The sequence below is a fragment of the Belonocnema kinseyi genome, chromosome 6 (assembly GCF_010883055.1).
Source record: "Belonocnema kinseyi isolate 2016_QV_RU_SX_M_011 chromosome 6, B_treatae_v1, whole genome shotgun sequence".
In the NCBI taxonomy this organism is placed as follows: Eukaryota; Metazoa; Arthropoda; class Insecta; order Hymenoptera; family Cynipidae; genus Belonocnema; species Belonocnema kinseyi.
The window spans coordinates 113,469,870-113,494,068 of NC_046662.1; the positions used below are offsets into that span (position 1 = coordinate 113,469,870).

Sequence of the window (24,199 nt, forward strand, 5' to 3'; positions counted from 1 at the left end):
TTATCCGACAATAATTGGTTATTGCTCTTGCAACTTTTTAAAACAAATACATGATTCAACCAACTTCTCACGTATAAAGTGTTTGAGTAAATAAAGTACTAATGGATGGGTAATTAACGCCTGTCGTCAGCCTACATCCTATCAAGTTATAGTTTCCAGAGTCTACCACGTGGAGGTGACAGTGCGATTTTAGCCCGAGTGCGAGCGCGAGGACTCCCTCTACAACCGGCTCTGTAACTCAATGAATTTCAATTTGTCCATTTTCTTATTAGACATTTTTCATAGTAAAAAAGTCAAGTTTTCTTTTGAGACTATTTAAAAAAAAATCGTAGATGCTTAAATTGCGAAAAAAGTTAAATAAACAATTTATTTATTGAAAAAATTGTTTATACAATTTTTTGTTATAAATAATAAAATAGGATGAAAGCGTGTAAAAAGCACTTTCCAAAACCCTCATAAAAAATTTAAATCGCGTAATTAGAAAGGAAGTTACAGGCGTTTGAAACTACCCCTGCAGGCATTGGGGTTGAAAATTCAACCCCCCCTCACTTAGGGAGGGTTGGTAATCCTGGTCTATAAGTTTGTAGATTAACTACTGTTGGGTAGGCGAACATATTCCCAGAATTGAGAGACAATCGAAAAACATGACTTTTTGAGTTGGGGCAGTTGAGGAATAATGACCCATACCTTAAAAACCGTTCTTCGAGTGGACTTTAGAAGTGCTTTTCACATCTTTTTAGTGTTTTTTAGCAGGAAATAAAATATAAGTTTCTCTCATTTTATTACCCTGTACAACATAACGAAGTGTCATTGAAAATGTTGACAATCACTTCGATAAGTTTTCGTCACAGACGTGCGATTTTGGCACTATCCAAATTTAAATGCTTTTTTTCTTAAAAACGTCTTTTCGGCATACTGAAAAAGTTCGCCCTTTTCTTTCAGAACGTCGTACCTAGTATATAAGTTAAAACTATTACAATATAGATAAAATAAAATCTTATTATTACAGAATGAACCTTTGAATGATAGAAGGTCACCAAAAAAGGCTCACAGTCGACCTGCAAAAACTCGTTCCAAACCTACGCCTCAAAAAGTAATGGTAAAACGTGAAACTGATCATTCAACCCAGAAAGAAGATCTTAAAACTGACCTTAAAGAAATAGAATCGAGTAAAATCTATGCAAAAAGTATAATGTATTCAAGAGTAAAAGAAGAAGAGGAGGAGGAAGAATTTATAGAGAAAATGGAGAAAATGAAGAGAGAAGAGGAGGAAGAAAATTTCGTTGATATAGATGAAATGGGAGCTTTGGGAGAGGATTCTGGAGAAAATGACGAAGACCTAACGGAAGAAGAAGATGAAGAATCAAGCCAACAATTTGTAAGACATCGACGAAGTGTGAATAAATATCCACGAGCTTCTGCTGGCCAGAGTCCTCTTTCCGTCGATTATGCTACTAATTATAACGGTGATAAGGACAGAAGTTTGGTTAAGCCACTCTTTAGTTCTATCGTTTATAGCTTACCTGTAAGTATTTTCGCAAATTCTTATCGGTGCATAAGTTTTTTGTATATTAATTTACTGACATTTTTCAGGATATCCAGAAAACTTTCTTTCTTCTGCTTCTTTTGGTAGTAGTAGGCGAATTCTTTGCTGCGCCTGCTATAACATTGGCCGATTCAGCTGTGATAACACTTCTTGGTGAAGATGCAGACAGGTATAGATTCATTTTTGAGTTATTCGTGTACAGTGCTAAGTTAACATTCGATCCATTTATTCAATTTTAGGTATGGACACCAACGTATGTTTGGAAGCTTGGGTTGGGGTCTGGCTATGTTCTTCGTTGGAATCGCACTCGATCATAGTACATCATTTCCGGACCATCCCTGTGGACCTGACGCTAGAGAAAAGAATTACACAATTTGCTTTGCCATTTTCAGTGTTCTGATGGGTGGTGCTTTAATCACTGCCACGCAAATAACTTTTAAATACGACTTTGTCGCCTCTGAACCGGTAAGATTGAAGCATTATTTATAGCAAAGATAATACAGAACGAGGGGTTAACTACCATACTGATAGAAAATGTTTGAATATTCTCTGTCGAAAAAGCCTATTATGTTTCAGGATATCAGTTGGCTCGATTTGAATGCCTTCGTTACTAGAGATAGTGTGAGAGATTTGAGCCCTATTGAAAGTGATCCGACGGTTATATCATGGTCCTATTGTATTCTTCACGTACCGGGCGTTCAGAGTAATTTACAGTAGTTGGCCGTATGTTTTGGCGTACCTCATTTCATTTACGAGGCACGTTACATTCATTCCAATTTTAAACACCTAAACAAAAGTTAAATATCTGAAATAATCGAAACCCGTTGATTGCGAATTTTATTCCGAAAGCTAAAAAAAAGATCCTTAGTGAGTGTCGGCTACTCTATTAAGGTAGCCTCTCTGCTAGTTAATTATGATCGAATTCGTATTGAAATTTTCAAAAGGACATTTTAAAGCCTTCAGACCATTTAAGCGAGCTACCTGGATCTTTAAAAATGTCTACCTGAGTGTCTGAGGAGAATATTCTCTGAAGCTTCTCTGAGCCTGAGAATCATCAGTGAATATTTAGAGATTTCTATAGCCAATGCTTACATGAAGGGAGACATGCGCACTGTGATTTGCTATCTCATATTCTCCCGCGAGTAGTGTGCGAGTGAGTGCTGTGTTGGATGAAAACTAAAAACTGAGGTTGTGTTCTCTTAAATATTTTTAATCGAGTTCGTCAATATACGTGCTTATTTATTTCTGTCATTTTTTACAGAAATAAGTTGACAAATTGTGACCTGGAAACTATATGTAAGTAATACAGGATAGATGCATTATAGGGTCACCTCTGTTTTGACTGGAAAAAAATTATTTTTGACAGCAATCTATTAGAACCTGTAATTGAACGGTAAATGAAGCTATTTGACGAGGCAACAGTTTTTAATTATTGTTACTTTTCTTACTATGATGCCTCAAATATGGATCTGTCAAGATATAGCGTAATGATAATATTGTACGGGAAGTTAAAAATGGGTAGGGATTTGACCAACATAGTTTTTTTGACTAGTCCCTGGTGAACTGAAGGAACCGAAAGGAGCCTCTACAAAGTACCCTTAAAGACCCCACTGAGTCCCCCTTCGGTTCCTTCTTAAAAAACTCAAAAAAACAGCAAGATCAGTTTTTAAATTGTTCAAATTCCGATTCTGCGGTAAAATTTGCATTAGAAACTTATGAAGTAATTGCAACACTTTTTTTTGCAACGTTACAAATTTTTAAAAATGTCATTAACGTCTCCTGAAGGTTACTTCAAGCGCATCCATAATAGCTCAAGTAGTATGTTGTGCGCGAAGTTTAAAAATAAAATTCAAAATTGGAAAATAAATGTAAATAAATATATGTAATAATTTATATATCTAATTCTACACAAATTTAATACCTTCTCTGATAAGAATAATATGAAAAATGAGAATTTAAACGATTCCGTTGTTGTCTGAGGTTTCCACTGCGTGGCGCTAGCATCCAGACAAAATTCTTAAAGTTACCGACGGAACGCTTATTAACTGCTAATAAAAGAAGATGCACTTAAAATCTCCTTCGGCCCATGTAAATTGCAGGTATTTTATTTTTTAAAGTTTCTAACGCTGCAAGGAAAAGTATTACGATTACTTCGTGAGTTTCTAATACAAATTGTAACGTCGAAACCGAATTTCAACAATTTAAAATTTGATCTTGCTTTTTTTTTAGTTTTTGAAAAGAGAACCAAAGTGGGACTCAGTGTAGTGTTCAAGGGTACTTCGTAGTGGCTCCTTTCGGTCCGCCAGGTATCATAGGGGTGTCTTACCGCCCCCACGAAACATTGGAAAAGGGTAGGGCTATGACAAAAATTCTTGTTGCCACCTGTCAAAGGGGGTTTTCCGGCCGTATGGATAAATAAAAGTTTTCTTGACGTCGCAAAAAATTGGTATAACATAAATTTCTGCCGTTGTCGTGGTTGTCAAGCACTGGCATTCACTCGCATACTCCTGGCAGGAGAAAATAATATAGCAAATCACAGTGCGCACGTCTAAGGCTGGCAATAAATGTACAGATACCCCAGTCAGAACGTATGTACGGAGATCGGATTCTTATTATTACTCCGTGACTCAGAGTATTTCACACCAACTCTCGTGATATGTAAAAATCATGAAAAAATCTGTGGAACCGATTAAAAACTCCTTCAAATAATTAATATACAGGGTGTTTCATGAGTATTGTCGTTCCTTGGAATACTCGAGTATAAGGATTTGCACTTTTTTTAATTCTATAGAATTCTGTAGAAGTGTTTGAATTCAGTGGAAACCTTTAAAACTTTTTTGAATTATCCTAAAATCTTCAGAATTCACGTTAAATTACTGTAAATTCCTTCAAGTATTTTGAATTCTGCAGAATTCTCTCGATTTCTTAGAATTAATTTCTAATGCTTTAAAGTATTTTAAAGATCGACAGGGAGGCGATTTCACCAGGAAATCGGGAAAAACCAGAAAATGACTGGGGAAAAACCGAGAATTTAATTAAAAAACCAGGAATTTACTTCTGATCGTAGGTCATATGAGGGAAAATAATAATTATTTTTAATTTATGATAGGGAGTTTCGATAAAGAAATATAATTTCCCTTAGGACATTTTTCGTTAATAATCTACCCTTTTTATCTTTTTGTGTTATATCCTGAATATTTCAAGATAATACTGGAATGTCTTTAAAAGAATTCAATGTTGATGAATTTGGAAATAGTGGAAAAGAATTTTATGTTTTCGAATAAATTCAAAAATCAAAAATAAATTCAGTTATGTCCCAAATATTTTAAAAGAATTCTTGAAAATCATTCAAACAATTCAAAAATTTAGAAAATATACGAGGGGTGTTCAAAAAGTAAGTTTCCCCAGTCTGCCGTTTTGCCCCAGCGCCATCTAGCGAGCTGGGACAGAACATAGTTTTAGTTTAGGATAGACCGATAAGAGCGGAACCGGTCTTAGCTACCGAAAAAATTTTTTCATCAGTACCGGCTCGGAAACCATGGAGCTACCTGTGAAAAACGTGTCCACTTGTGAGTTGCGTGCCGTTATTCGCTTTTTAACTGTAAAAGGGCTTAATGGCAATGAAATTCAAACTGATAAATATCGATTTCAGGAGGCATTGAGTCCAAAATTCTTTCAATTGTAAAGCGCCTATCTGACAAAATGATTTTCTCGACTGCTGCGGCTGTTTCATCTGTAATGGTGGTTTTTGGCCTGCCTGCACGCTGCTCATCATGAACTTCTCCGCGTCCTTCGAGAAAATATGTACGCCACCGACGCACTTTTTGCATACTCATACATTTGTTACCATAAATAGGCACTAATTCAGTGTGAAGTTCGTTGCCATTAAGCCCTTTTGCAGTTAAAAAGCGAATAACTATACGCAACTCACAAGTGGACACGATTTTCACAGGTAGCTCCATGGTTTCCGAGCCGGTACTGATGAAAAAAAATTTTTCGGCGGCTAAGACCGGTTCCGCTCTTATCGGTATATCCTAAACTAAAACTATGTTCGGTCCCAGCTCGCTAGATGGCGCTGGGACAAAACGGCAGACTAGGGAAACTTACTTTTTGAACAACCCTTGTAGCAACTTTAAAGGAATTCAAATAATTTAAAGCCAATTAAAAGATTTATTAGAATTCTGCAGTATTAAAAAAAGGTTGCATCCTAATTCAGTAGCAGTTCGCTCATGAACCAACATTTATGAATGGGGAAATAGTTCAAAATAATTCCATTTTTTTTTAAGAATCCAGAGACTTTACAATCATTCATAATTTCATTCATTTCATTCATAATTCATTCAAAATTTAAAGATCTTAAGAAAAATAATTTTCTTTTTAAATTCAAAAAAATAATAATAGAATTCAAAGAATTCTTTTTAAATTCAGAAGATTTTAAAGGAATTCAAAGATTTCTAAAGAATTCTGCAGAATTAAGAAAAAACGAGTGCATCTTAATTCAATAGTAGTGCACCGACGACCAAAGTTGGTTTATTTGAAAATAATTGAAACGAATTTTAAGAGAATAAGAAGAATAAATAAGAGAATAATTCAAGACACTTCAAAGATCAGGGTGGCGATTCAGCGGACAATTTCAAATTCCCGGTTTTTCCTGGTGAAATTTTTCAATTTTCTCGGTAAACTCAAAGTAGCATATTTATATTTGTCGCAATGCGCAAAGATTTATTCTAATTAATTACGTTTATTCTAAACATTTCTTAAAACAAAAGAGCAAACAGTTGCAAAATAAATTAACTAGAATAGTCAAGTTTTAAACCAAACAGATGAATTTTCAACAAAAATAATGAAAATTTAACTGAAATACTTTAATTTTTAACGGAAAAAGTGAATTTTTAAACAATATGATTAATTTTCAAACAAAATGAATAATTTTCAAAAAAAAACGTTAGTTTTCTTTCGAAAAATACAATTTTTCAACAAAACACATACATTCAAATGAAATAGTTGAATTTTGAATCAAATGAGACAAATTTCTAACCCAATACTTCAATTTTAAATTAGAAAAAAAAATTTTAACAGAATATTGAATAGTTACATTTTTAGTAAGAAAATTAACTTTCATCTTCGCTGATGAATTTTCAACTAGAATGATGAATCATCAACTCGAATAGTTGAATCTTAAACAAGAAAATTAATTTTAAACTAAAAAAAATGAATCTTCAACCTAAACAACGGAAATTAAAAACAAAAAATTGTTCCAAAAAAGATCAATTTTCAACCGAAACTTAAATAATTAAGTTTGAAGTTAATAAAATAAATGTGAAACAAAAAAATACCAGCTTAGAACTACAAAGATCATTCTTTAAGCAAAAATTAAATAATTAAAGTTTCAGTCAAAAAATGAATGTGCAGCAAAAAAAATGAATTTTTAACTAAAATTATGAAATATTCAACTGGATTAGTGTTTTCAGTTTAAAAAAGAATATGAATTTTCAACCAAAAGAAGAGCTTTCAAACAAGGAGATTAAGTTCCAAAAGAATATCTAAGTCCTAAACTAGAAGAGGTCAACTTTCAACTGTAAGTGGAATGGTTAAATTTTCAATTGAAAAAATCAGTTTTCAAACAAACTTATAAATCGACTAAAATGGTAAATCTACCACTGGAATACTGAAACTCTCTGCCCTAAAATAAAAACGATACAATTTTCATTTATAAAATTCCCAAAATTTCCTCGTCTTTCCAGGTTCCCCTGTCATGTCGCAACCCTGAATATATTTAAAAGAATTCAAAAGATTACAAATTAATTCTATAAAATATAGAGAATTCTGCAGAATTCAAAAGACTTTAAGAAATTCAGCATGATTTAACGTATATTCTAAATTTTCTACGAAAATAAAAAATATTATAAGAAAATTCTTTTAAATCTTTTTAAACACTTCAAGAGATTACATGTGAGGTCTAAGAAATCAAGAGAATTCTGCAGCATTCAAAAGACTTGAAGAAATGCAAAAAAATTTAAAGTGAATTCTAAAAAACTTAAGAAAATTAAACAAAGTTTAAAAAGGTTTAAACTGAATTCAAAGACTTCTACGGATTTCTTCAGAATTAAAAAAAAGTGCAAATCTTTTTTCATTAGTAGTTAACCCATTGGCCAAAGGTGATGACTTTGGAAATAGTTAAAAAGAATTTCTTTCTTTCAGAAGAATTCAGAAAATTGAAAACGTTTAATTGAATTCTACATTAATCAGGGTTAATAGTTTGGGTGATTAGTGCTTATTTTCAATAATATACGAGTTATCTAGGCTCACTGACACTATTTGTGTTACGCTCACCACATTTCGGTGAACCTAACCTACATTTATATTTTTGCTATGCACTGATCGTCGGTGCGGCACTTTTTTAAGTGACGGATGCAACAACTCGACAAAGCACTCGAAAACGCGTAGAAGTATTATCCATCCGAGGACATGAATCGATAAAAAAGTGGCCAAAACGTAAAACAAAATACATATGTGTATTTAGCTTGACGCGGACGTTTGTTGATAAAAATGCTTTCAATTTGTATGGTGTATTCTAAATATATAAGCAATGACTATAAGAAACGCACTTTGTTTAAAAAGCGAATTTTTTTGTTTTTGTTTCATAACCAATTGATTCTGAACGAAAACCACGTTTCGCCAGCTTCGACCAGAGGGACGGTCATCGAAGAAATTTTATTTAAAATATCTTATCGCGAGAAAGTTGTCCACTATACTCTGAGAAAGTTTTTGTGAAACTTTGAAGAAATTCGGTTGAAAATTGTGCAAATGGCAGCAAGATTAAATCAACACACTTGCTCAACACTCTTACTCTTCACACTTGCTCAAAGTCTAGTCAACAACTATTTTTGCGATTAGTTATTTCAACTAACATTTTTTCGATGACCGCCCCACTGGTCAAAGTTGCCGAAATGTGGTCTGCGTTTGGAATGAATTTGTTATTGAACAAAAACAAACATATTCGCTTTTTAAACAAAATGCATTACTTATGGTTATCGTTTATATATTGAAAATACGCCACAAAAATTTCAAGCTTTTTTATCAACAAACGGCCGAATTGTTTATCTTGAGTAATAATTATCGAATGAAAAAGTTTCATAATAAAAATTGGTCGGTCGTGTCAAGATGAATACAAAGGTATATTTTGTTTTACGCTGCGGCCACTTTTTTATCGATAGATTTACCCGGGTGACAATGCTTCTACGCGGTTTTGAGCGCCCACCCGATTTAAGCAGATAAACACATTCAAAATGGCATTTCATTATTTTTCATTTTAAACGCTCGAAGCAGGATTAAGTTAGCACGGTAGGAGAAATTACTTTTCAGAGCCGCACGTTGACTTGCAACTAGGGTTTCATCTGCATACAATTTCAATGCCCTGTAGCACCGAAAATATGCACTGGACCCAAACATTTTTAGGGACAAATTGCCACACGAAACGAGATAGATATCTATGTGGGAACCCATATGGGAACCTGCGTAGAAACCTATATGGGAACCTTTATAGTAACCTGTATGGGAACCTATATGAGAACCTATATCGGGGCCAATATGGAAACCTTTATATGGAAAAATCTCTTAAACACTGCGCAGCAGTTTTCTATAACAGCTTAACCCTTGTGTAACCATCTAAAAAATTATACACTAACAATCAGCCGGGTACCCGGGTACGCAGGTACGATTTTGAAGGTAAAACTTCGCTATACCTGGAAACTAATACATAAAATTAATTGATATTAGTTTATTAATACTTTAAGAAGATATTTTAATAGAAGTATAGTTACATTTTAATATATGATGACCCATATAAGTCCTCAGTAAGGTATGAAACGCAGGCAGCTTCAACAGTCGCGCAATCGACGCTCCTGCTAATAATCAGCCACGAGACATCACTGGTAGGAAGGTAGTGATTGGATTGTGCTATATTTGCAAAAAACAGGCAATAAAAAAACGTCGAAAGACAAGGAAGAGTTGTGTTTCATGTGAGACGCCAGTTTGCGATGAAAACACTGCAAAAATTACGAGATGAATGGAATGTATAAAGTGAATTTTTAGTTTTTAATGGTGAATCAATGATTTAAAAAATGCTTCTTTCTATGTTAACTTTCTTTTATGTAAATTAGTTAAATTTTTTTGCATTTTATGTGATGATAAACAATTTTATGATTTTATTTATAAACACTTTGGCACCAAAGTAATAAATAAATATTATCATTTTCATAAAATGTCCTCAATAAACCATAAAACATTAATTATATTAATTGTTATACATTTATAAGTACTTATTCTTTCCTATTTTATACTTATTTTTAGTTTTTATTGCATGAATCATAATATTTTTGTATGTGGGTACTTAGGTACCCGGGTGGTACCAGCGTGTGCTATTTTTCAAATCAAAAATTTGTTGAGGAAAATAAAAAAAATAAAAACTTTCAATGCATTTTCTATATAAAATTAGCCAAATCATGGGGATCCAGAAGGATTTTAGCCTATCTCTTCAGGGAACAAAGTGATGTAACAAAATACACACCGATGGGTACCCGGGTGATAACACAAGGGTTAAATATTTCCAATGTATTTTCCCACATGGGTTCCCTACCCTACCTACGACTTGCCTATGAACATATCAGTAAGGTCTGAAAGCTCATAGACGGTGGGCGATGACACTTTCGAGACTCGATAGGGGCCTATGCATCGGGGAACTAATTTTGCGGCAATATTTCTTATTTTAGTAGATAAAACTCCAGATCGGGATAAAACTAGATCTCCTTTATAGAATCATGTTTATCTGCGCCTGAGATTATAATATTTAGACTGTTTTTCAAACGCGTGGTCCAAGTTTTTAATTACCTAATCGCGCATAGATTGAATTTTTGTCATTCTAATTTTCCAGGAGTCCGGGTTTCGGTTTTCTATGTTGGCTTCGCGATCGGATCGTTTTTAAGGGAGTTTATGGGTTGTATGTATCTGTCAAAGTTTAAAAAGGCAGGGGAGGATTTAAGCGAGGTATGGTGGGCGGTGTTATACGCAAATTGAAAGTCGGAGAGTCGTTCGTCCCACGTACCTTGGTCCTTGTCGATGTATGAAACTATCATGGTCTTTAGGACTGTGGTAACTCTTTCTACGGGATTTTCCTGGGGATGATAGGGAGGGGTAGTAGTATGTGTGATTTTAAATTTTTGAGCGAGTTGATACAGAAATTTATTTACAAATTCTGTCCCATTATCAGTAAGAAGTACTTGGGGCGTTCCCCAGCGATTAATGATATTTTGGCGAAAGGCGGCTTAAATTTTCTTACACGTGTCTACGCGTAGGGATATAATTTCTATCCAATTCGTCAATAAATCTTGTATTACTAGAACGTATTGGAATCCTTGTTTGATTCTAGGGAAGGGGCTCATAACATCTGTGGCCGCCACTATCCATGGTTCCATGGAAACACGCATATAGGTTTTTTCTGCCCCAAGGTGGCCGGATTGTAAGGGGTCGTGAGCTTCTAATAGTACAGCATGCTTCTCGCTGCTATCGGGTACTTATTTCCATTAGAGGAGGTCTTCTACAAAGTCGGTCTTCAGGGTATTGGGTCGGTAGGTAAATAGTTTTCCGTTGGAAACTTACCAGCTGGAGCATATTTCGGGGACTCGACATTCCGAGAAATCAGCGCGGCGTTTTTATATTTTTCCGGGCGGGATAATTTATAATGAGACCTGTCTCATCGGGATCGGTCTGTAATCCATTTTCATTTACTAGGAAACCCAAATAGTGTACCTGGGGGCAGAAAAACTCGCTCTTGTCTGGATTAATTTCCAGACCGGTCTCTTATATTTTATCCAGGACTCTAGTGAGCCATTCGAGGTGTTCGTCGTAGTTTTTTGTGATGATTATTACGTTATCTAAATAAACAAACGCATAGAGTTCCATCTCCGGACCTATTAATTGGTATAATGGACGTTGGAAAGTCGCGGGGGCATTTGTGAGATTGAAGGGCATCCGTTTAAACTAGAAAAGGCCGCGTTCTGGTACGGCAAATGCCATTTTGTCCCGACTGTCTTTGTCGAGGGGTTTTTGGTTGGACCCGTTGCGTAGATCTATTTTTGAGACATAGGTTGCACTTCGCAACTTACCCAGAATCCCGGTCATTTGTGGCAAGGGGTAGGCGTCCTTTTTTGTAATCGCGTTTCCTTTACAAACGTCTAGGCAGAATCGATATCCACAATCCGCTTTTCGGGCCATAACAATTGGAGAAGACCAACCACTATGAGACGGCTCAATCGATTTTTCTTGCCCGCGAAGTTCAACTGGGGCTATGATCTCTTGGGAGACCAACTCTATCTGGCTGTTGGCCAGATGGCTTTCCAAGCCGTCTAAGCCTATAAACGAGCGTGAAGCACTACTATCTACAAAGGCTTTAATTGGGTTTCTTAAGATTTCAATAGTCAGGTATATTAAGGGCTGGGGACCAGAGAGTAATGAAGATCGATAAGGTAGTTCGGAAAGATTGTATACCGGAACAGAGGTTAAAGAATCTGATTCGTTAACAGGGGTTCCCTTGGGGTTTCCAGAGAGGTACAAGTTTGGGTTAATTTCTTGGAGGTTAGAGTCATAGGGTTCGAGAAGGTCCGTTGAAAAGTCCGTTTTGTAGTCTAAATAACGTCAAAATAACGTGAAGGGTAGAGTTCTATACCCGGCGTGCGAGGAAAAGTGTAGGAGCGGCGAGAGGGGTAGGGGTCGTCATACGTTGTGTCCCAAGAAAGTGAAGGGTGGGTATCTTTACGCGATGTGTAGGGTAAGGGGTTGGAACGGCGAAAGGGGTGAGGGTCGTTATATTGGGGGTTATAACAATAAAAGGATGAGATTCTTTCCTTATCAGGTGGAGGATTGGGGTAGATTTTTGAACGAGACTAAGGCGCGGCGCGGGGGGTACGTTTCGCCATACTCTGTGGGCGTACGGTCGGGGAAGGGATTCCTTACATCGGGGTGCAGCCGATGAGAGGGGGTTTCTCCGAGGGTTAGGTATGATGATTGTGAGGGATTCCAGATAATGGATGCTTGAACGATGGCGTGGGGGTCGAGGGGGGTGAAGTTTGGTTCCGTACAGGGATCGGAACCTCTAAAGAGTGGGGGTAGAGTGGCATCACTTCTATTGCCAGGATTTCTATGAGGGATATCCCGTTCGAAGTGGGGGGTAAGTGGCCTGGTTTCGTCTTTCTGCCCATTACAGTTTTCATCTGTAGTGCGAGTATGTTCTTTAGTTACGGTTACGGGCTTATTTGGTATCTTCGGATCGGTATCGGGGTCGGATTTTCTTTCCGAAAAAGAGGGGGGCGGGCTAGTCGGTGAAGCCAAACTAGCCCTGTCAGCGCCTATGTGCTGCGGCGGATCTTCGAGGTCTTCATCCAGAAGGGATTTTACCGAACCTGAGGGGGTCGAAGGGGTTTCATCCATCATGATTTTGTCTTGTCGTAAAAGGGTAAGGTATGGTTTAAAAAGGTCTCCAGTTTCCCTACCACGTTTGGCAGTATCTACTATTGACAGGCGCAGTGTTGCAAAGTTTCCGTCCATGGAATAAGTCCTTTTCTCCAATTGAAATTGGAGCAATTCTTTATTTAAATTATAGACCCAGGAAGTCAGTTGCGTATCCCCATCCAAATCTACGACCAGTCTCGAAAGGGCTCTCAGTTTATAGGAGGGGTGAGGGGCACTTAATTGTATAAAATCGGCAAACGTAGTCAACAAAAGAAACGATAATTATTGGGAACGGATAAACGTAAATACACTTTTGCAAAACGAAATCAATTTAAAGTTTAAAGACAGGTGTCCTTACAAAGGATGGGGCTAAATTGATAAGAGGTAAGAAAGCACAATAGATGTTGGTGCCTGTAGGCACTATCAATACAGAATGTAAGCAGATAAGCAATAAGAGACAAGATAATAAGACCTGACTCATGACTACAATTTAACGAAATACGATACTGAGGTGTATCTGAAATTTAAAATGACAGGAATGAGCTTTGTAATAAATAAGAGAAAGTTTTTAATTTTTAGGTCCCACGTTGGGCGCCAAATTGTAACGCTACTTTTTAAATAAAAAAAATATTAAATTGGAAGGTCTCTCAGTAGCGCACTTGGCAACCTAAGTAGAGAAACTGAACTAAAAGAAAGCAGACCCTTCCGATTGATTCTCAATTAACAGTTAGATGCAAAAAAGATTAGATACAAAAAAATTATATTATTGGGCGCCATTCCTTACTCAGGACAAAGGCCAACCAATTTAACCAAAGAGAGTGAAAAACGATAAAGGTAAACGGAATCCGTATTCCAAACGGAAAAGGGGAACCTCACTGAACGCTCAAAGTTTCAGGCTAAACGATAAAAAGGGGGGGCCTCACTGACTCTGATTGAAAGGGTGAACCTTAAGCTGAAATACGAGATAACAAAACATATGAAGCAAATGATATAAGAAAATCTTTACGGTAACAATAACAACAACAAAATAAGATAACAAAAGACAAAAGACTTCAAACTAAGAAAAAGGTAAATAAAAAATAGTTAAAGCTAACCTTAGGGTGGACAAAACTACTAGCTCAGCCTAAACGTGAAAATGGTAGAGGGGAGGGTTACGTAATTACAAAGCTCATATTTTGTATAAAATAATTAGAGGTGGTTTATTCAAAATTTTAGAAAGGTCAGTCAAAGAAAATAAGAAGAAAGTTAAACATGGATACAATGAGGCCACAAAAAAAAACATATTTTTAATCAACGTTAATCACTCTCAAGGGTTAAAACCAATAACAAAAATATACAATAGTAGAATTCGATAATATTCACAATCTCTATATTAGCCCGAGTTGCAAGTGGCACGTTAAAGGGGTTCTACATACGAAAGCATAAAATACGAAACATAACGGGAAAATATATAAGCATTATAAATCGGTACAATAACAATGCTTCGTGACACTGGGCTTATATTTGACCAATACTTACGGGGCTTCTTTGTGTCAAATAGGTGAGGGTCTTTCCAAAAATTAATATGCAAGAAAACTATATTCTCGGAAAAAAACAAGGGTTCTCTAAAATTAGCCGAAATGAGGGTTTCTAAAATAAAAACTAATGGGGTTCTAGAATCGGGTACGAGAAGGGGTTTTCAGAAACTCTAAAGGGGTTTCAAAAATAAACTCAAAATTGGGGGAAAATCTTCCATCGGAATTATAGGTATTAGGGTCTGTGAACAAAAATGAAATTAATTTATATAGGCCAACATGACAAAATATATACCCTAATTCAAGGTACAGGGGTTGAGATAGATAAGTCAAACCCATCCCTGGGAGGTGGGAGGAAATCTCATCGATAAAAAAAATATAAAAATTTAGGGTATTCAAGGAGTCGATAATTGCTACAAGTGTCGAGAAAAAAAAATAATTTCGGGGAATTTTGACATTGAAAAAAAGGCATAAATAATATAAAACGATCGAGAAAACTATAATAATTTGAAGGTATTTTGGCACTAAAAAGGGTATAGACAACACGAAAAGGGTCGATAAATCTGTAATAATTTTTAGGGTACTTTGGCATAAAGAGGGTATAAAGGAGATAATGGGTCCGATAACACTTTAATAACTTTAGGGCATTTCGGCATATAAAAAGGTAGTACTATAATCATTTTTTGCGTATTTTAGCACAAAAAGGGGTATCAGTAACATAAATTGATCAAGAAACTTGAATCGTTTTTGGGTATTTCGGTACTAAAAAGGGTGTAGGTAACAAAAGGATAGAGAAGCTTGATTCATTTTTGATTATTTGTTAATAAAAAAACGGTATAGATAATATAAAAGAATCGAGAAACTTGACAAACTTCAGATTACTTTGCTAACCAAAAGGGGAATATAAAAGATAAAAGGGTTGATGATACTTTATGATAATTTAGAAGCTTGAAGCATTTCAAGAAAAAGGTATCGAAAAATAAGAAGGGGTCGGTAACACTTAAACACAATTTCCAGGCATTTGAGTTTTTAAAAAAAGGTATCGAAAAACAAAAAGGTATCGGTAACACTTTATCACAATTTCGAGGTATTTCGGCATTTTAAAAGAGCATAAAAAATAAGGATGTATCGGAAACACTGCATAACACTTTTTATAATTCCAAGAAAATTAAGGGAGATCGGTAACATATTATACTAAACAACAACAAAATTAAACAAAATTCAAATTTCCTAGAAAATTAAGGAGGATCGGCAACACATTATATCAAATTCCTAATTTCAGGAGACTTTACGGGGGGATCGATAACACATTATAACATCAGTTTCATAATTCCAAAAAAATTTAAGGGGATCGGTAACATATTATATTAAACAACAAAGATATTCAAAAAAATTCAGAATTCCAAGAAAACTAAGGGGAATCGGTAACATATTAAATAGCACTCAATTGTTGGTGATTCGGCCCTACAGATTGTTAGATAATTATTTAACCACACATAATTACATTTATTTGAATCAAGTAATGAATGATTTAGCCAAGGAGCTTAGAGAATAAAGAGAAATTAATACCACTATAAAATATCCACTAAAAGGATGCTTGGCTAAATAATTAATAAAAAAGCGTTCCTACCTTACACAAACTAGAACGAAGCGAAGACGGGAGTACGTGTCCGCACGTAGAGTTCACAGACACCAAGTGACCGATTTTCGCGCTTACCGGCGTATATATGAAACGGGTGGAATCACACAATGGGGGGGGGGGGCCTGATGTGGACAACTTAATTTCCGTAATTCGCACGATCGTGAGAAAGACAGCCGACGAGATCCACTTTCTATTCGTCCATCCTATTGTCCCGCCCTTCCTTCGTTAGTCCTTTATCAGCCGCTGTTGAGGGAGGGAGAGATTCCGAACTGCGTCCTTTGAAAGGGAGTGAGAAGCGAAAGTTGTTCCCTCGATGCCAGGGTCGGCTGTATTCCGGTGCTGAGGTGGAGGACCAGGAGCCCCTTATCTGTATTACAAATGCGAAGTGGACTTCCCGATGCTCCCGATAAAGAGAAAACAAAAAAACGGCATCAACAGCCTAGAAATCGCTGCTCTCAATTGATACATTGCTAAAGGTAATTATTTTTAGGCGAGATTACCTATCCTTTTGTAGAATTTTGATTCACCTTTGATTCACCTTCTACTGAAGGTGAAGGTGAGGGTGGATCTAATCAATCGTTTGCGTCAATGGAGCAACTCTGCGTGGCTCTCGCTGGAGACCGCGGAATTAGGAAATTTTAACAAAAATAAAAATAAATTAAAAAATTTAGACTGTCCTACTTTCTTAAATTTAGTGCTACGAACGTATAAAATATACTAACATAATAATAAAATAAGAAACTCTATAAAACCATAATAACTTAAAATAGAACAAAATAGAGGAGTGCCGAATTTTATTACCCCTCATGTAGGCACGTGGGCTTTTATTAGGAGTTTGTTTATGCAAAGTAGAATTTGTGAGTTGCAGAAAATCTGCAACGTCACAATTTATTAAATTTTTCAGCTTCTAATTAAAAATCATCATTTTCAACATTTTTAGAAAGACAGTGAATTTTTTATATAGAAATCTTGTTTTTCAATTTGGAAAATCTATCCATTCACTTTGAATGTCACTTGACACTAATGCAAATAATACCTAATGATATGTTATATTATTTTTGAATCTTGTATAATTCTAATTTGCGACTAACAAAGCGAGTTTAAGAGTGAATAAGAAACTAAATGTCTGGTTCGATATTATGCAAGGGGTTAGACAGAGATACGCTATGTCTTCATGTCTATCTATTATATTCGCGGACGAGTGTTTAAGAGTGTCCCTATTCGGCGAAAAAGATATGGATCTCAAAACAGTAAGGGTACGTGGATTAGTGTTCGCATATGATAAGGTTGTTATGGCAGAATCAATTGAACACTTGTAATGAATGCTGAACAAACTGATTATAGGCAAAAAGAGCATTTACGTTAAAACTAACGTCAATAAAAAAAATATTGTGTTTGGATAAAAGGGTGAGAAAACGATATGCAACATTTAGATAGGCGTATTAACAATGGTAAGAAGGTTATCGGCAGAGTAGGGCCCATTATCAGAAGTAAAAATATATCAAATAAAGCTAAAATGGCAATACATGAATCGATATTTGTACCACCTGATCTAAATGGTAGGAAGACGTAGCCTTATTGCGAGAAGGATAAGTTAAGATGGTTTGGAAATATTGAGAGAATAAAAGAGGAACTACTAACGAAACCAGTGTATCGCGTGAAATTAAATGGTAGCGTTCTCAGAGGCAGACTGCGGAATGAATGCTTAGAAAGTGTGAATAATACCCTAATTCGAAAAGTCCAAAGAAGTCACAGAAACACGAGAGATTGCATGAGAAAATGCATGGAAGTGCTCCTTCCTCACATTACTCATCTCTTGAGCAAGTGAGTCACACCTACCCCGAGATGGAAATGGCTTAATGGTATTATTATTATTATTATTGTAAAAAACATTTCTGTGTTGAAATATTGTCATAGGCTTATACTGCCCAACATGTCGAAGGCATTTTTGGTTAGAGTTGGAATTTTTATTTGATCATTTTTCCACAGGGCTGTCCCGATATATTTCATCAGTCATGGACGCATTTTTATAATAAAATCAAGTGATCTGATGAGAGCAGTCTGTCCAGATATATTGGACAAAGCCTAGTTTTTACCCCATCATTGACGGACTGTGTTGCATTTGAGTACACGATGGGTGGACCTACAGCTTAAGGTGGGTGTTGAACCACCAGAAGCTCGGTAAAGGTACATTGAAAAATGTATAGAGGTACCGGCTCAGGGATCGAACCCCGGACCTCTAATTGAATTAACTTAGAACATCCTAATCTAATGAGTCACTTGAAACAGTCCGTGGACATAATTTATAACCGCGGTCATCCGAGTAAAAAAAAAAATGTTAGCTTTGAGAAAGCAGCCAGAGGTAACTGTTGTCGCCCCAATGCTCGCGGCCGCTTGTAATTGTATACCTGCTGCATCGCAGTAGGTTTCAAACGGTAGCATTGCTACTGACAGGGTTTCCCATGCCAAATGGAATAATAACGAAGACGAGAGGGACTAAGTAGAACACCAAAACCCATCAATGAAAAATGGAGAATATAATAAAGATTTTGAAACGCTTGTTGTTTCCCGAAGATCGTCGGGGCGCCCCTGGAGTTACAGCTGGGGGCACAGCATGCGGGACGGTGGCGATGGTGAGCTACGAGATGGTCAGGCAGATCTCACTAATCAAAGAGCTGGCCAACAAGAACATCTGCGGCAAACGGTAAGCAGTGAAATATCAACTGTGCCTGCTGAGGATGCTTTGACTAGCGCTAGCTATTTACAGCCAACCACCTCGATAGAAATACCGTGGGACAGCATCAATTGAGATACGACAATGAGAGGTGGATGGCCTTATACTCTTCTTACTTAAATACCCAGAGCTAGCCACAAAAATAAATGAGCAGAGTGTGGCAGATCAAAAACGCCCAACATCTGTAAACAGACTATTTTCGGCTGTTGAAATAGCTGCTATCAAAATGGAAGTGGAACAGCAGCTTCCTACTGATGAACTCGTCTTGGAAGATGTGGACAACGAAGACTTGATTGATGCTCAAGGCATAGGTGCTAGGAATAATGATTATCATGTACCGGATCCATTAGAACCACATCCGGCTATTACTAGCGATGATGTGGATAGGAAAATCCCAGAAAAACTACGGCACCTTGAAAGTAATTTTGGTCATACTTTACTAGAGTTTAGATATTTAGAACCAACACTAAGGTATTCTCTGCCCAAAATAAACATCACAAATCATCTGCGAGCACTAATCGCACATCTGGACAGCCAGGTTTTACCTACGTATTTCAACGTAGCACAAACTGCGTGAGAGGTGCAAACTCTTGTATACTGTGCAGCTGTGGCAACCGTTAGAGCGTTGGACCGAAAAACTAGGCCTGCAAATGCAGTTTTTGTCTCAGACAGCGATCGAGATCCACCATGGAAGATCAGGTTGGATATTGATGTCAGCAAAGTAAAGAGCAAATTGGGTCGATTAACTCAATATAAAAAAAGAAATAGAAACAGAAATCTGATAAACAATGTTACTAAAATAATCCACCCTCGGCACATCAAGACATTAACACCAGCAATATTGGATCAAATTTTAGATTCTCAACGACAGAGATTTGATAATATTACTGCCAGAGTGCGTCGCTGCAAGAAAAGTAGTGCACGGAGGCAACAAAATCAAAACTTTTAGACGGATCAAAGAAGGTTCTATCGTGAATTGAGTGTAAAGCCAAATAACCAGTAAGGCACCAAAGTCCCTTAATCGAAAGATATGACTAACTACTGGTCGGGTGTTTGAGAAAAATGAACAGATGCAATTTGGGAACTGCGTAGTTCAAACTATAGAAAGCCAGGGCAAGCAATAGCCCTAAAATGCAGCTGACAAATATCACAGCTTTAGCTGTTTCAGCTGTCATGGAAAGGGCAAGTAACTGGAAAGCTCCAGGTCTGGACATACTGCACAACTTCTGGTACAAGTAACTTCAGAGTGTACATCATTCATGGGCAAGGTGTTTTCAGAAGATCATTGAACATCCAGATCTGATGCCAGGCTTTACAGTCCAGGTTACTACGTATATGTTACCTGAAAACCAGTCGCTCAAATCCATCTAAATTTCGACGGATAGCCTGTCTTCCAACAATTAATAAATGCCTTACAGGTATCATTGCAAATAAGCTATATTCTCATTGCAACAAGAATAACATCCTTACAGAAAAACAAAAAGGATGTTGTAAAAACTCGCGAGGCTGTAAAGATATAGTCACTGTAGACGTGGATGCCATGACTCAAGGTCGTAAGCATCAAAGGAACTTACACATGACATACATTGTCTGCAAGCAAATGTTTCCTACCGTGACGCATGACTATTTGCTTGAAGTCTTAAAACTTTACAAAATTTGCCCACGCATTATTGGCTTTCTAAGTCATGCGATGAGGCTCTGGGATACACGAATCAAGTATTTCATCATGGACAACCAAGAATAACTAGATCACTACGCATTTCGACACGTATTTTCCAAGGAGACTCTTTCAGTGCACTATGGTTCTGTTTAGGGTTGAACCAATTGAGCAAAAAACTAAACAGCATGTCTCATGAGTTTAAAATTTATTCATATTAATAAGGATGGTCCTCAAGTGACCTATCTGCCGTACATGGATGACCTTAATCTGTGCGTCAATTCAACCAAGAAACTGCAACAAGTGATCGATGTCACAAAGCAGGTTTCCAATGATATTCACATGGAGATCGGACCAGATAAATGCAGAACAGTGCATTTAATCAGAGGGCTCATCAAATGACCTAACACCGACCTTGAAAAGTTAAACAGAATCGTCCACGTAGAAATGACGAAGCACTGAATGCGGACATATAATGAGTAGGGGCGTTGAAGATATAAAACAAACTGTGTAAGTCACAAGTTTTACAGTTGCGAGACTATTTTAAGAACAAAATAGATATTGTGCTTGACAACACCAGCTGTAAAGCGGATCTTGACTACACGCCCTCGAATTTGTCCTCAGATGAGGCCTTGAAATATTGAGCAGAAAAAAATGATTAATAATACCGGCACACAAAAAAGTGGTCTGTCCGACAGAATACACTAGCATATCTATATGGTTTTGGGGTCGCTGAATTCGAATCCTCTGTCCAAATAACCAAGTTGGCTCGTATTTTTCTGAAATTCGAAAAAACAGATGTAAAATTGACAAAAACAGCGATTTTTCGGGTATATTTTTGCAAAAAAAAATTTTTCTCCCTCGCTGGACTTTAACAACATATTTATATGTTTTTTGGGTCGTTGAATTTGAATCTGAGGCCCAAATAACCAATTTAGCTCATACTTTTTCGAAAATCGCAAGAATAGACGTGAAATCGGCGAATACAGCGATTTTTTATGTATACTTTTGCAACAACAAAAAATTTCATGCCCGGTTGTCTAAATCAGCATATCCTTATGTTTTTGCAGTCGCTGAATCTTAATCCGGTGTCAAAATAACCCAGTTGACTCATATTCGATTGAAAAATGCAGAAATCGAGGTGAAATCGACGAAAACAGAGGTATTTCGTGCATATTTTTGCAAAAAAAAATACATCTTCATCCCCGGTGCACTTATTCAGCATATCCTTTTGTTTTTGGAGTCAGTGATTCCGAATCCGGGCTTCGAATAACCCAGTTGGTTCATATTTTATTGAAAAACGCAAACATAGATGCAAAATCGACGGAATTGAATGATTTATCGTGAGATCTCGGTATCCCTAAAGATGCTTCAGAGTATAGACCGGAAATTTGACGGCTATTTATTGACTCTTCTAAACGCAGTCTAAAAGCAGTGTTATTGGATAATACTAATTTTTACGCTCCAATTCCAATCGCACATTCTACGGAACTGAAAGACCATTACAGTAACTTAAAATTTGTCCTGAAAAAAAACAATTACTCAACTTATGAGTGGAAAACTTGCGGGGATCTCAAAATTCTTGGAATCGTTTTAGGACAGCAATCAGGGTATACAAAAACACCTTGTTACTTGTGATTATGGGACAGTCGAGATCGCGTTCGTCATTACAAAAATAAAAAAAAGATGGCCAAAAAGAACATCGTTTGAGCAAGGACAAATAAATATAATTGAAGATCCTCTAGTTGACCCAAAAACAGTTTTGATTCTACCCCTTCATATAAAGCTGGGTCATATGAAAAAATTTTGTCAAAGCGCTTGACAAGGATGGCGATTGCTATGCGTATTTGGGAGATCAATTTCCACAACTTTCCGAAGCAAAATTAAAAGAGGAGATCTTCGATGGACCGCAGATGAGAAAAATGTTGCAGGATCCAGAATTCATTTAAAAAATGTCTGGCACTGAAGACTGGATCCAGACTATCAAAACGTGGTTTCAGAAATGGTAACAAACTTTGGTAAACTAGGCTGCCTTATGAATATGAATTTACATTTTCTTCATTCGCATATAAATAAGTTTGTAGACAACCTGGGATACTTTAGTGAATAGCAAGGCGAACGTTTCCTCCAAAATATAAAAGAGATGGAGAGGCGATATCAGGGGTGTTGGAATATCAACCTGATGGCAGAATACTGTTGGAGTTTAAAACGAGATCAAGTCAATTAAGGTACCAAACGAAAGCGAAACGCACTACGTAGGTCTTTTGAGGACAACAGGGTTCAATACAAGCGATATAAAGAAAAATAAAAAATAAAAGAACCCTATAAGCGTGAGAGGCAGGGGGACTCATGGTAATAAAGTCGAAACGTGAGACGCAAAGGGAATCTACAGTGAACGACAATCCCAGTCGAGGGAGGTAAAGGTTTGAAGGTTTTTGTCGATCTTATGTCTAAATTTGCGTTTGTCGATAAAATATGAGCCAACTGGGTTATTTGAACCCCGGATTCAGAATCAGTGACCCCAAAAACATAAGGATATGCTGGATAGGTCCACCGGGGATGAACATATATATTTTTTGTTGCAAAAATGTGCACGAAAAACCGCTGTTTTCATCGATTTTACCTCTATTTTTGCATTTTTCGATCAAATATGAGCCAACTGGGTTATTTTGACCCGCAATTCGGATTAAGCGATCACAAAAACATAAGGATATGCTGATTTAGACCACCAGACATGAAAATTTTTTTGTTGCAAAACTATACAAGAAAAATCGCTGTATTCGTCGATTTTACTTCTATTTTGCGATGTTCGAAAAAGTATGAGCGAAATTGGTTATTTGTGCCCCAGATTCGAGTTCAGCGACCCAAAAGACACATAAATATATTGGTTAAGTCCACCGGGCGAGAAAATATATTTTTTTGTTGCAAAAATATACCTGAAAAATCGCTGTTTTTGTCGATTTTACGTCTATTTTTTCGTTTTTCAAAAAAATACGAGCCAACTTGGTTATTTGGACACCGAATTCGAATTCAGCGACCCTAAAACCATATAGATATGCTAGTGTAGTCTGTCGGACAGACAACTTTTTGTTTTTAGTGTGCCGGTGTAATCAATTTGTATGTCTTTTTTGTCAGCACAGTATAACTGACCTTTCTATAGCATAATTCTTCGTTGTCCTGACTGGAGTGAGTTCAGCGTTAGTTCACTTCCATTCACAGTCTTCTGGATTCTTCATGATTTTCCGCCAAGTTTGCCCTTGATGGTAAGTGCGGAGATAATGCTGTCTTGCTATTTCTGCTCTAGGTGGAAGTGAAGCAAGAGTCATGTTACTATTCCTCGCTGATCTCGTGAAATGTTGATACCGGAGAGAATGCAAAGAAATATCTCATTAGGACAAACAATCTTTCTCTTGAAAACTTGAACAGTCTGATCATATCTAGTACGTTATGGGGTCATAAGGGCAATGTACAAGGGTGGATTGATAAGTTTCCGGCCTGGCCAAGAAAAACAACGTTCTTAAGAATTTTTTTTTTTATTTCTCAACATAATCTCCTCCAAGGCTGATACATTTCTCATAGCGGTGTTCTAGTCTAGTAATGC

The 24,199-nt window shown here is 36.6% G+C and overlaps 1 protein-coding gene across 3 annotated transcripts in view; it reads left to right on the forward strand.

Moving 5' to 3' along the window:
• Positions 1–24,199, forward strand: part of LOC117174161 (major facilitator superfamily domain-containing protein 6) — a 263,255-nt gene that overhangs the window by 119,010 nt on the left and 120,046 nt on the right. For all 3 annotated transcript variants that reach the window (XM_033362978.1, XM_033362979.1, XM_033362980.1), the window contains exons 3-5: positions 1,010–1,525; positions 1,594–1,715; positions 1,786–2,011. In XM_033362978.1, coding sequence (XP_033218869.1) covers positions 1,010–1,525; positions 1,594–1,715; positions 1,786–2,011 — 864 coding nt within the window. The remainder of the gene's footprint in view (positions 1–1,009; positions 1,526–1,593; positions 1,716–1,785; positions 2,012–24,199) is intronic.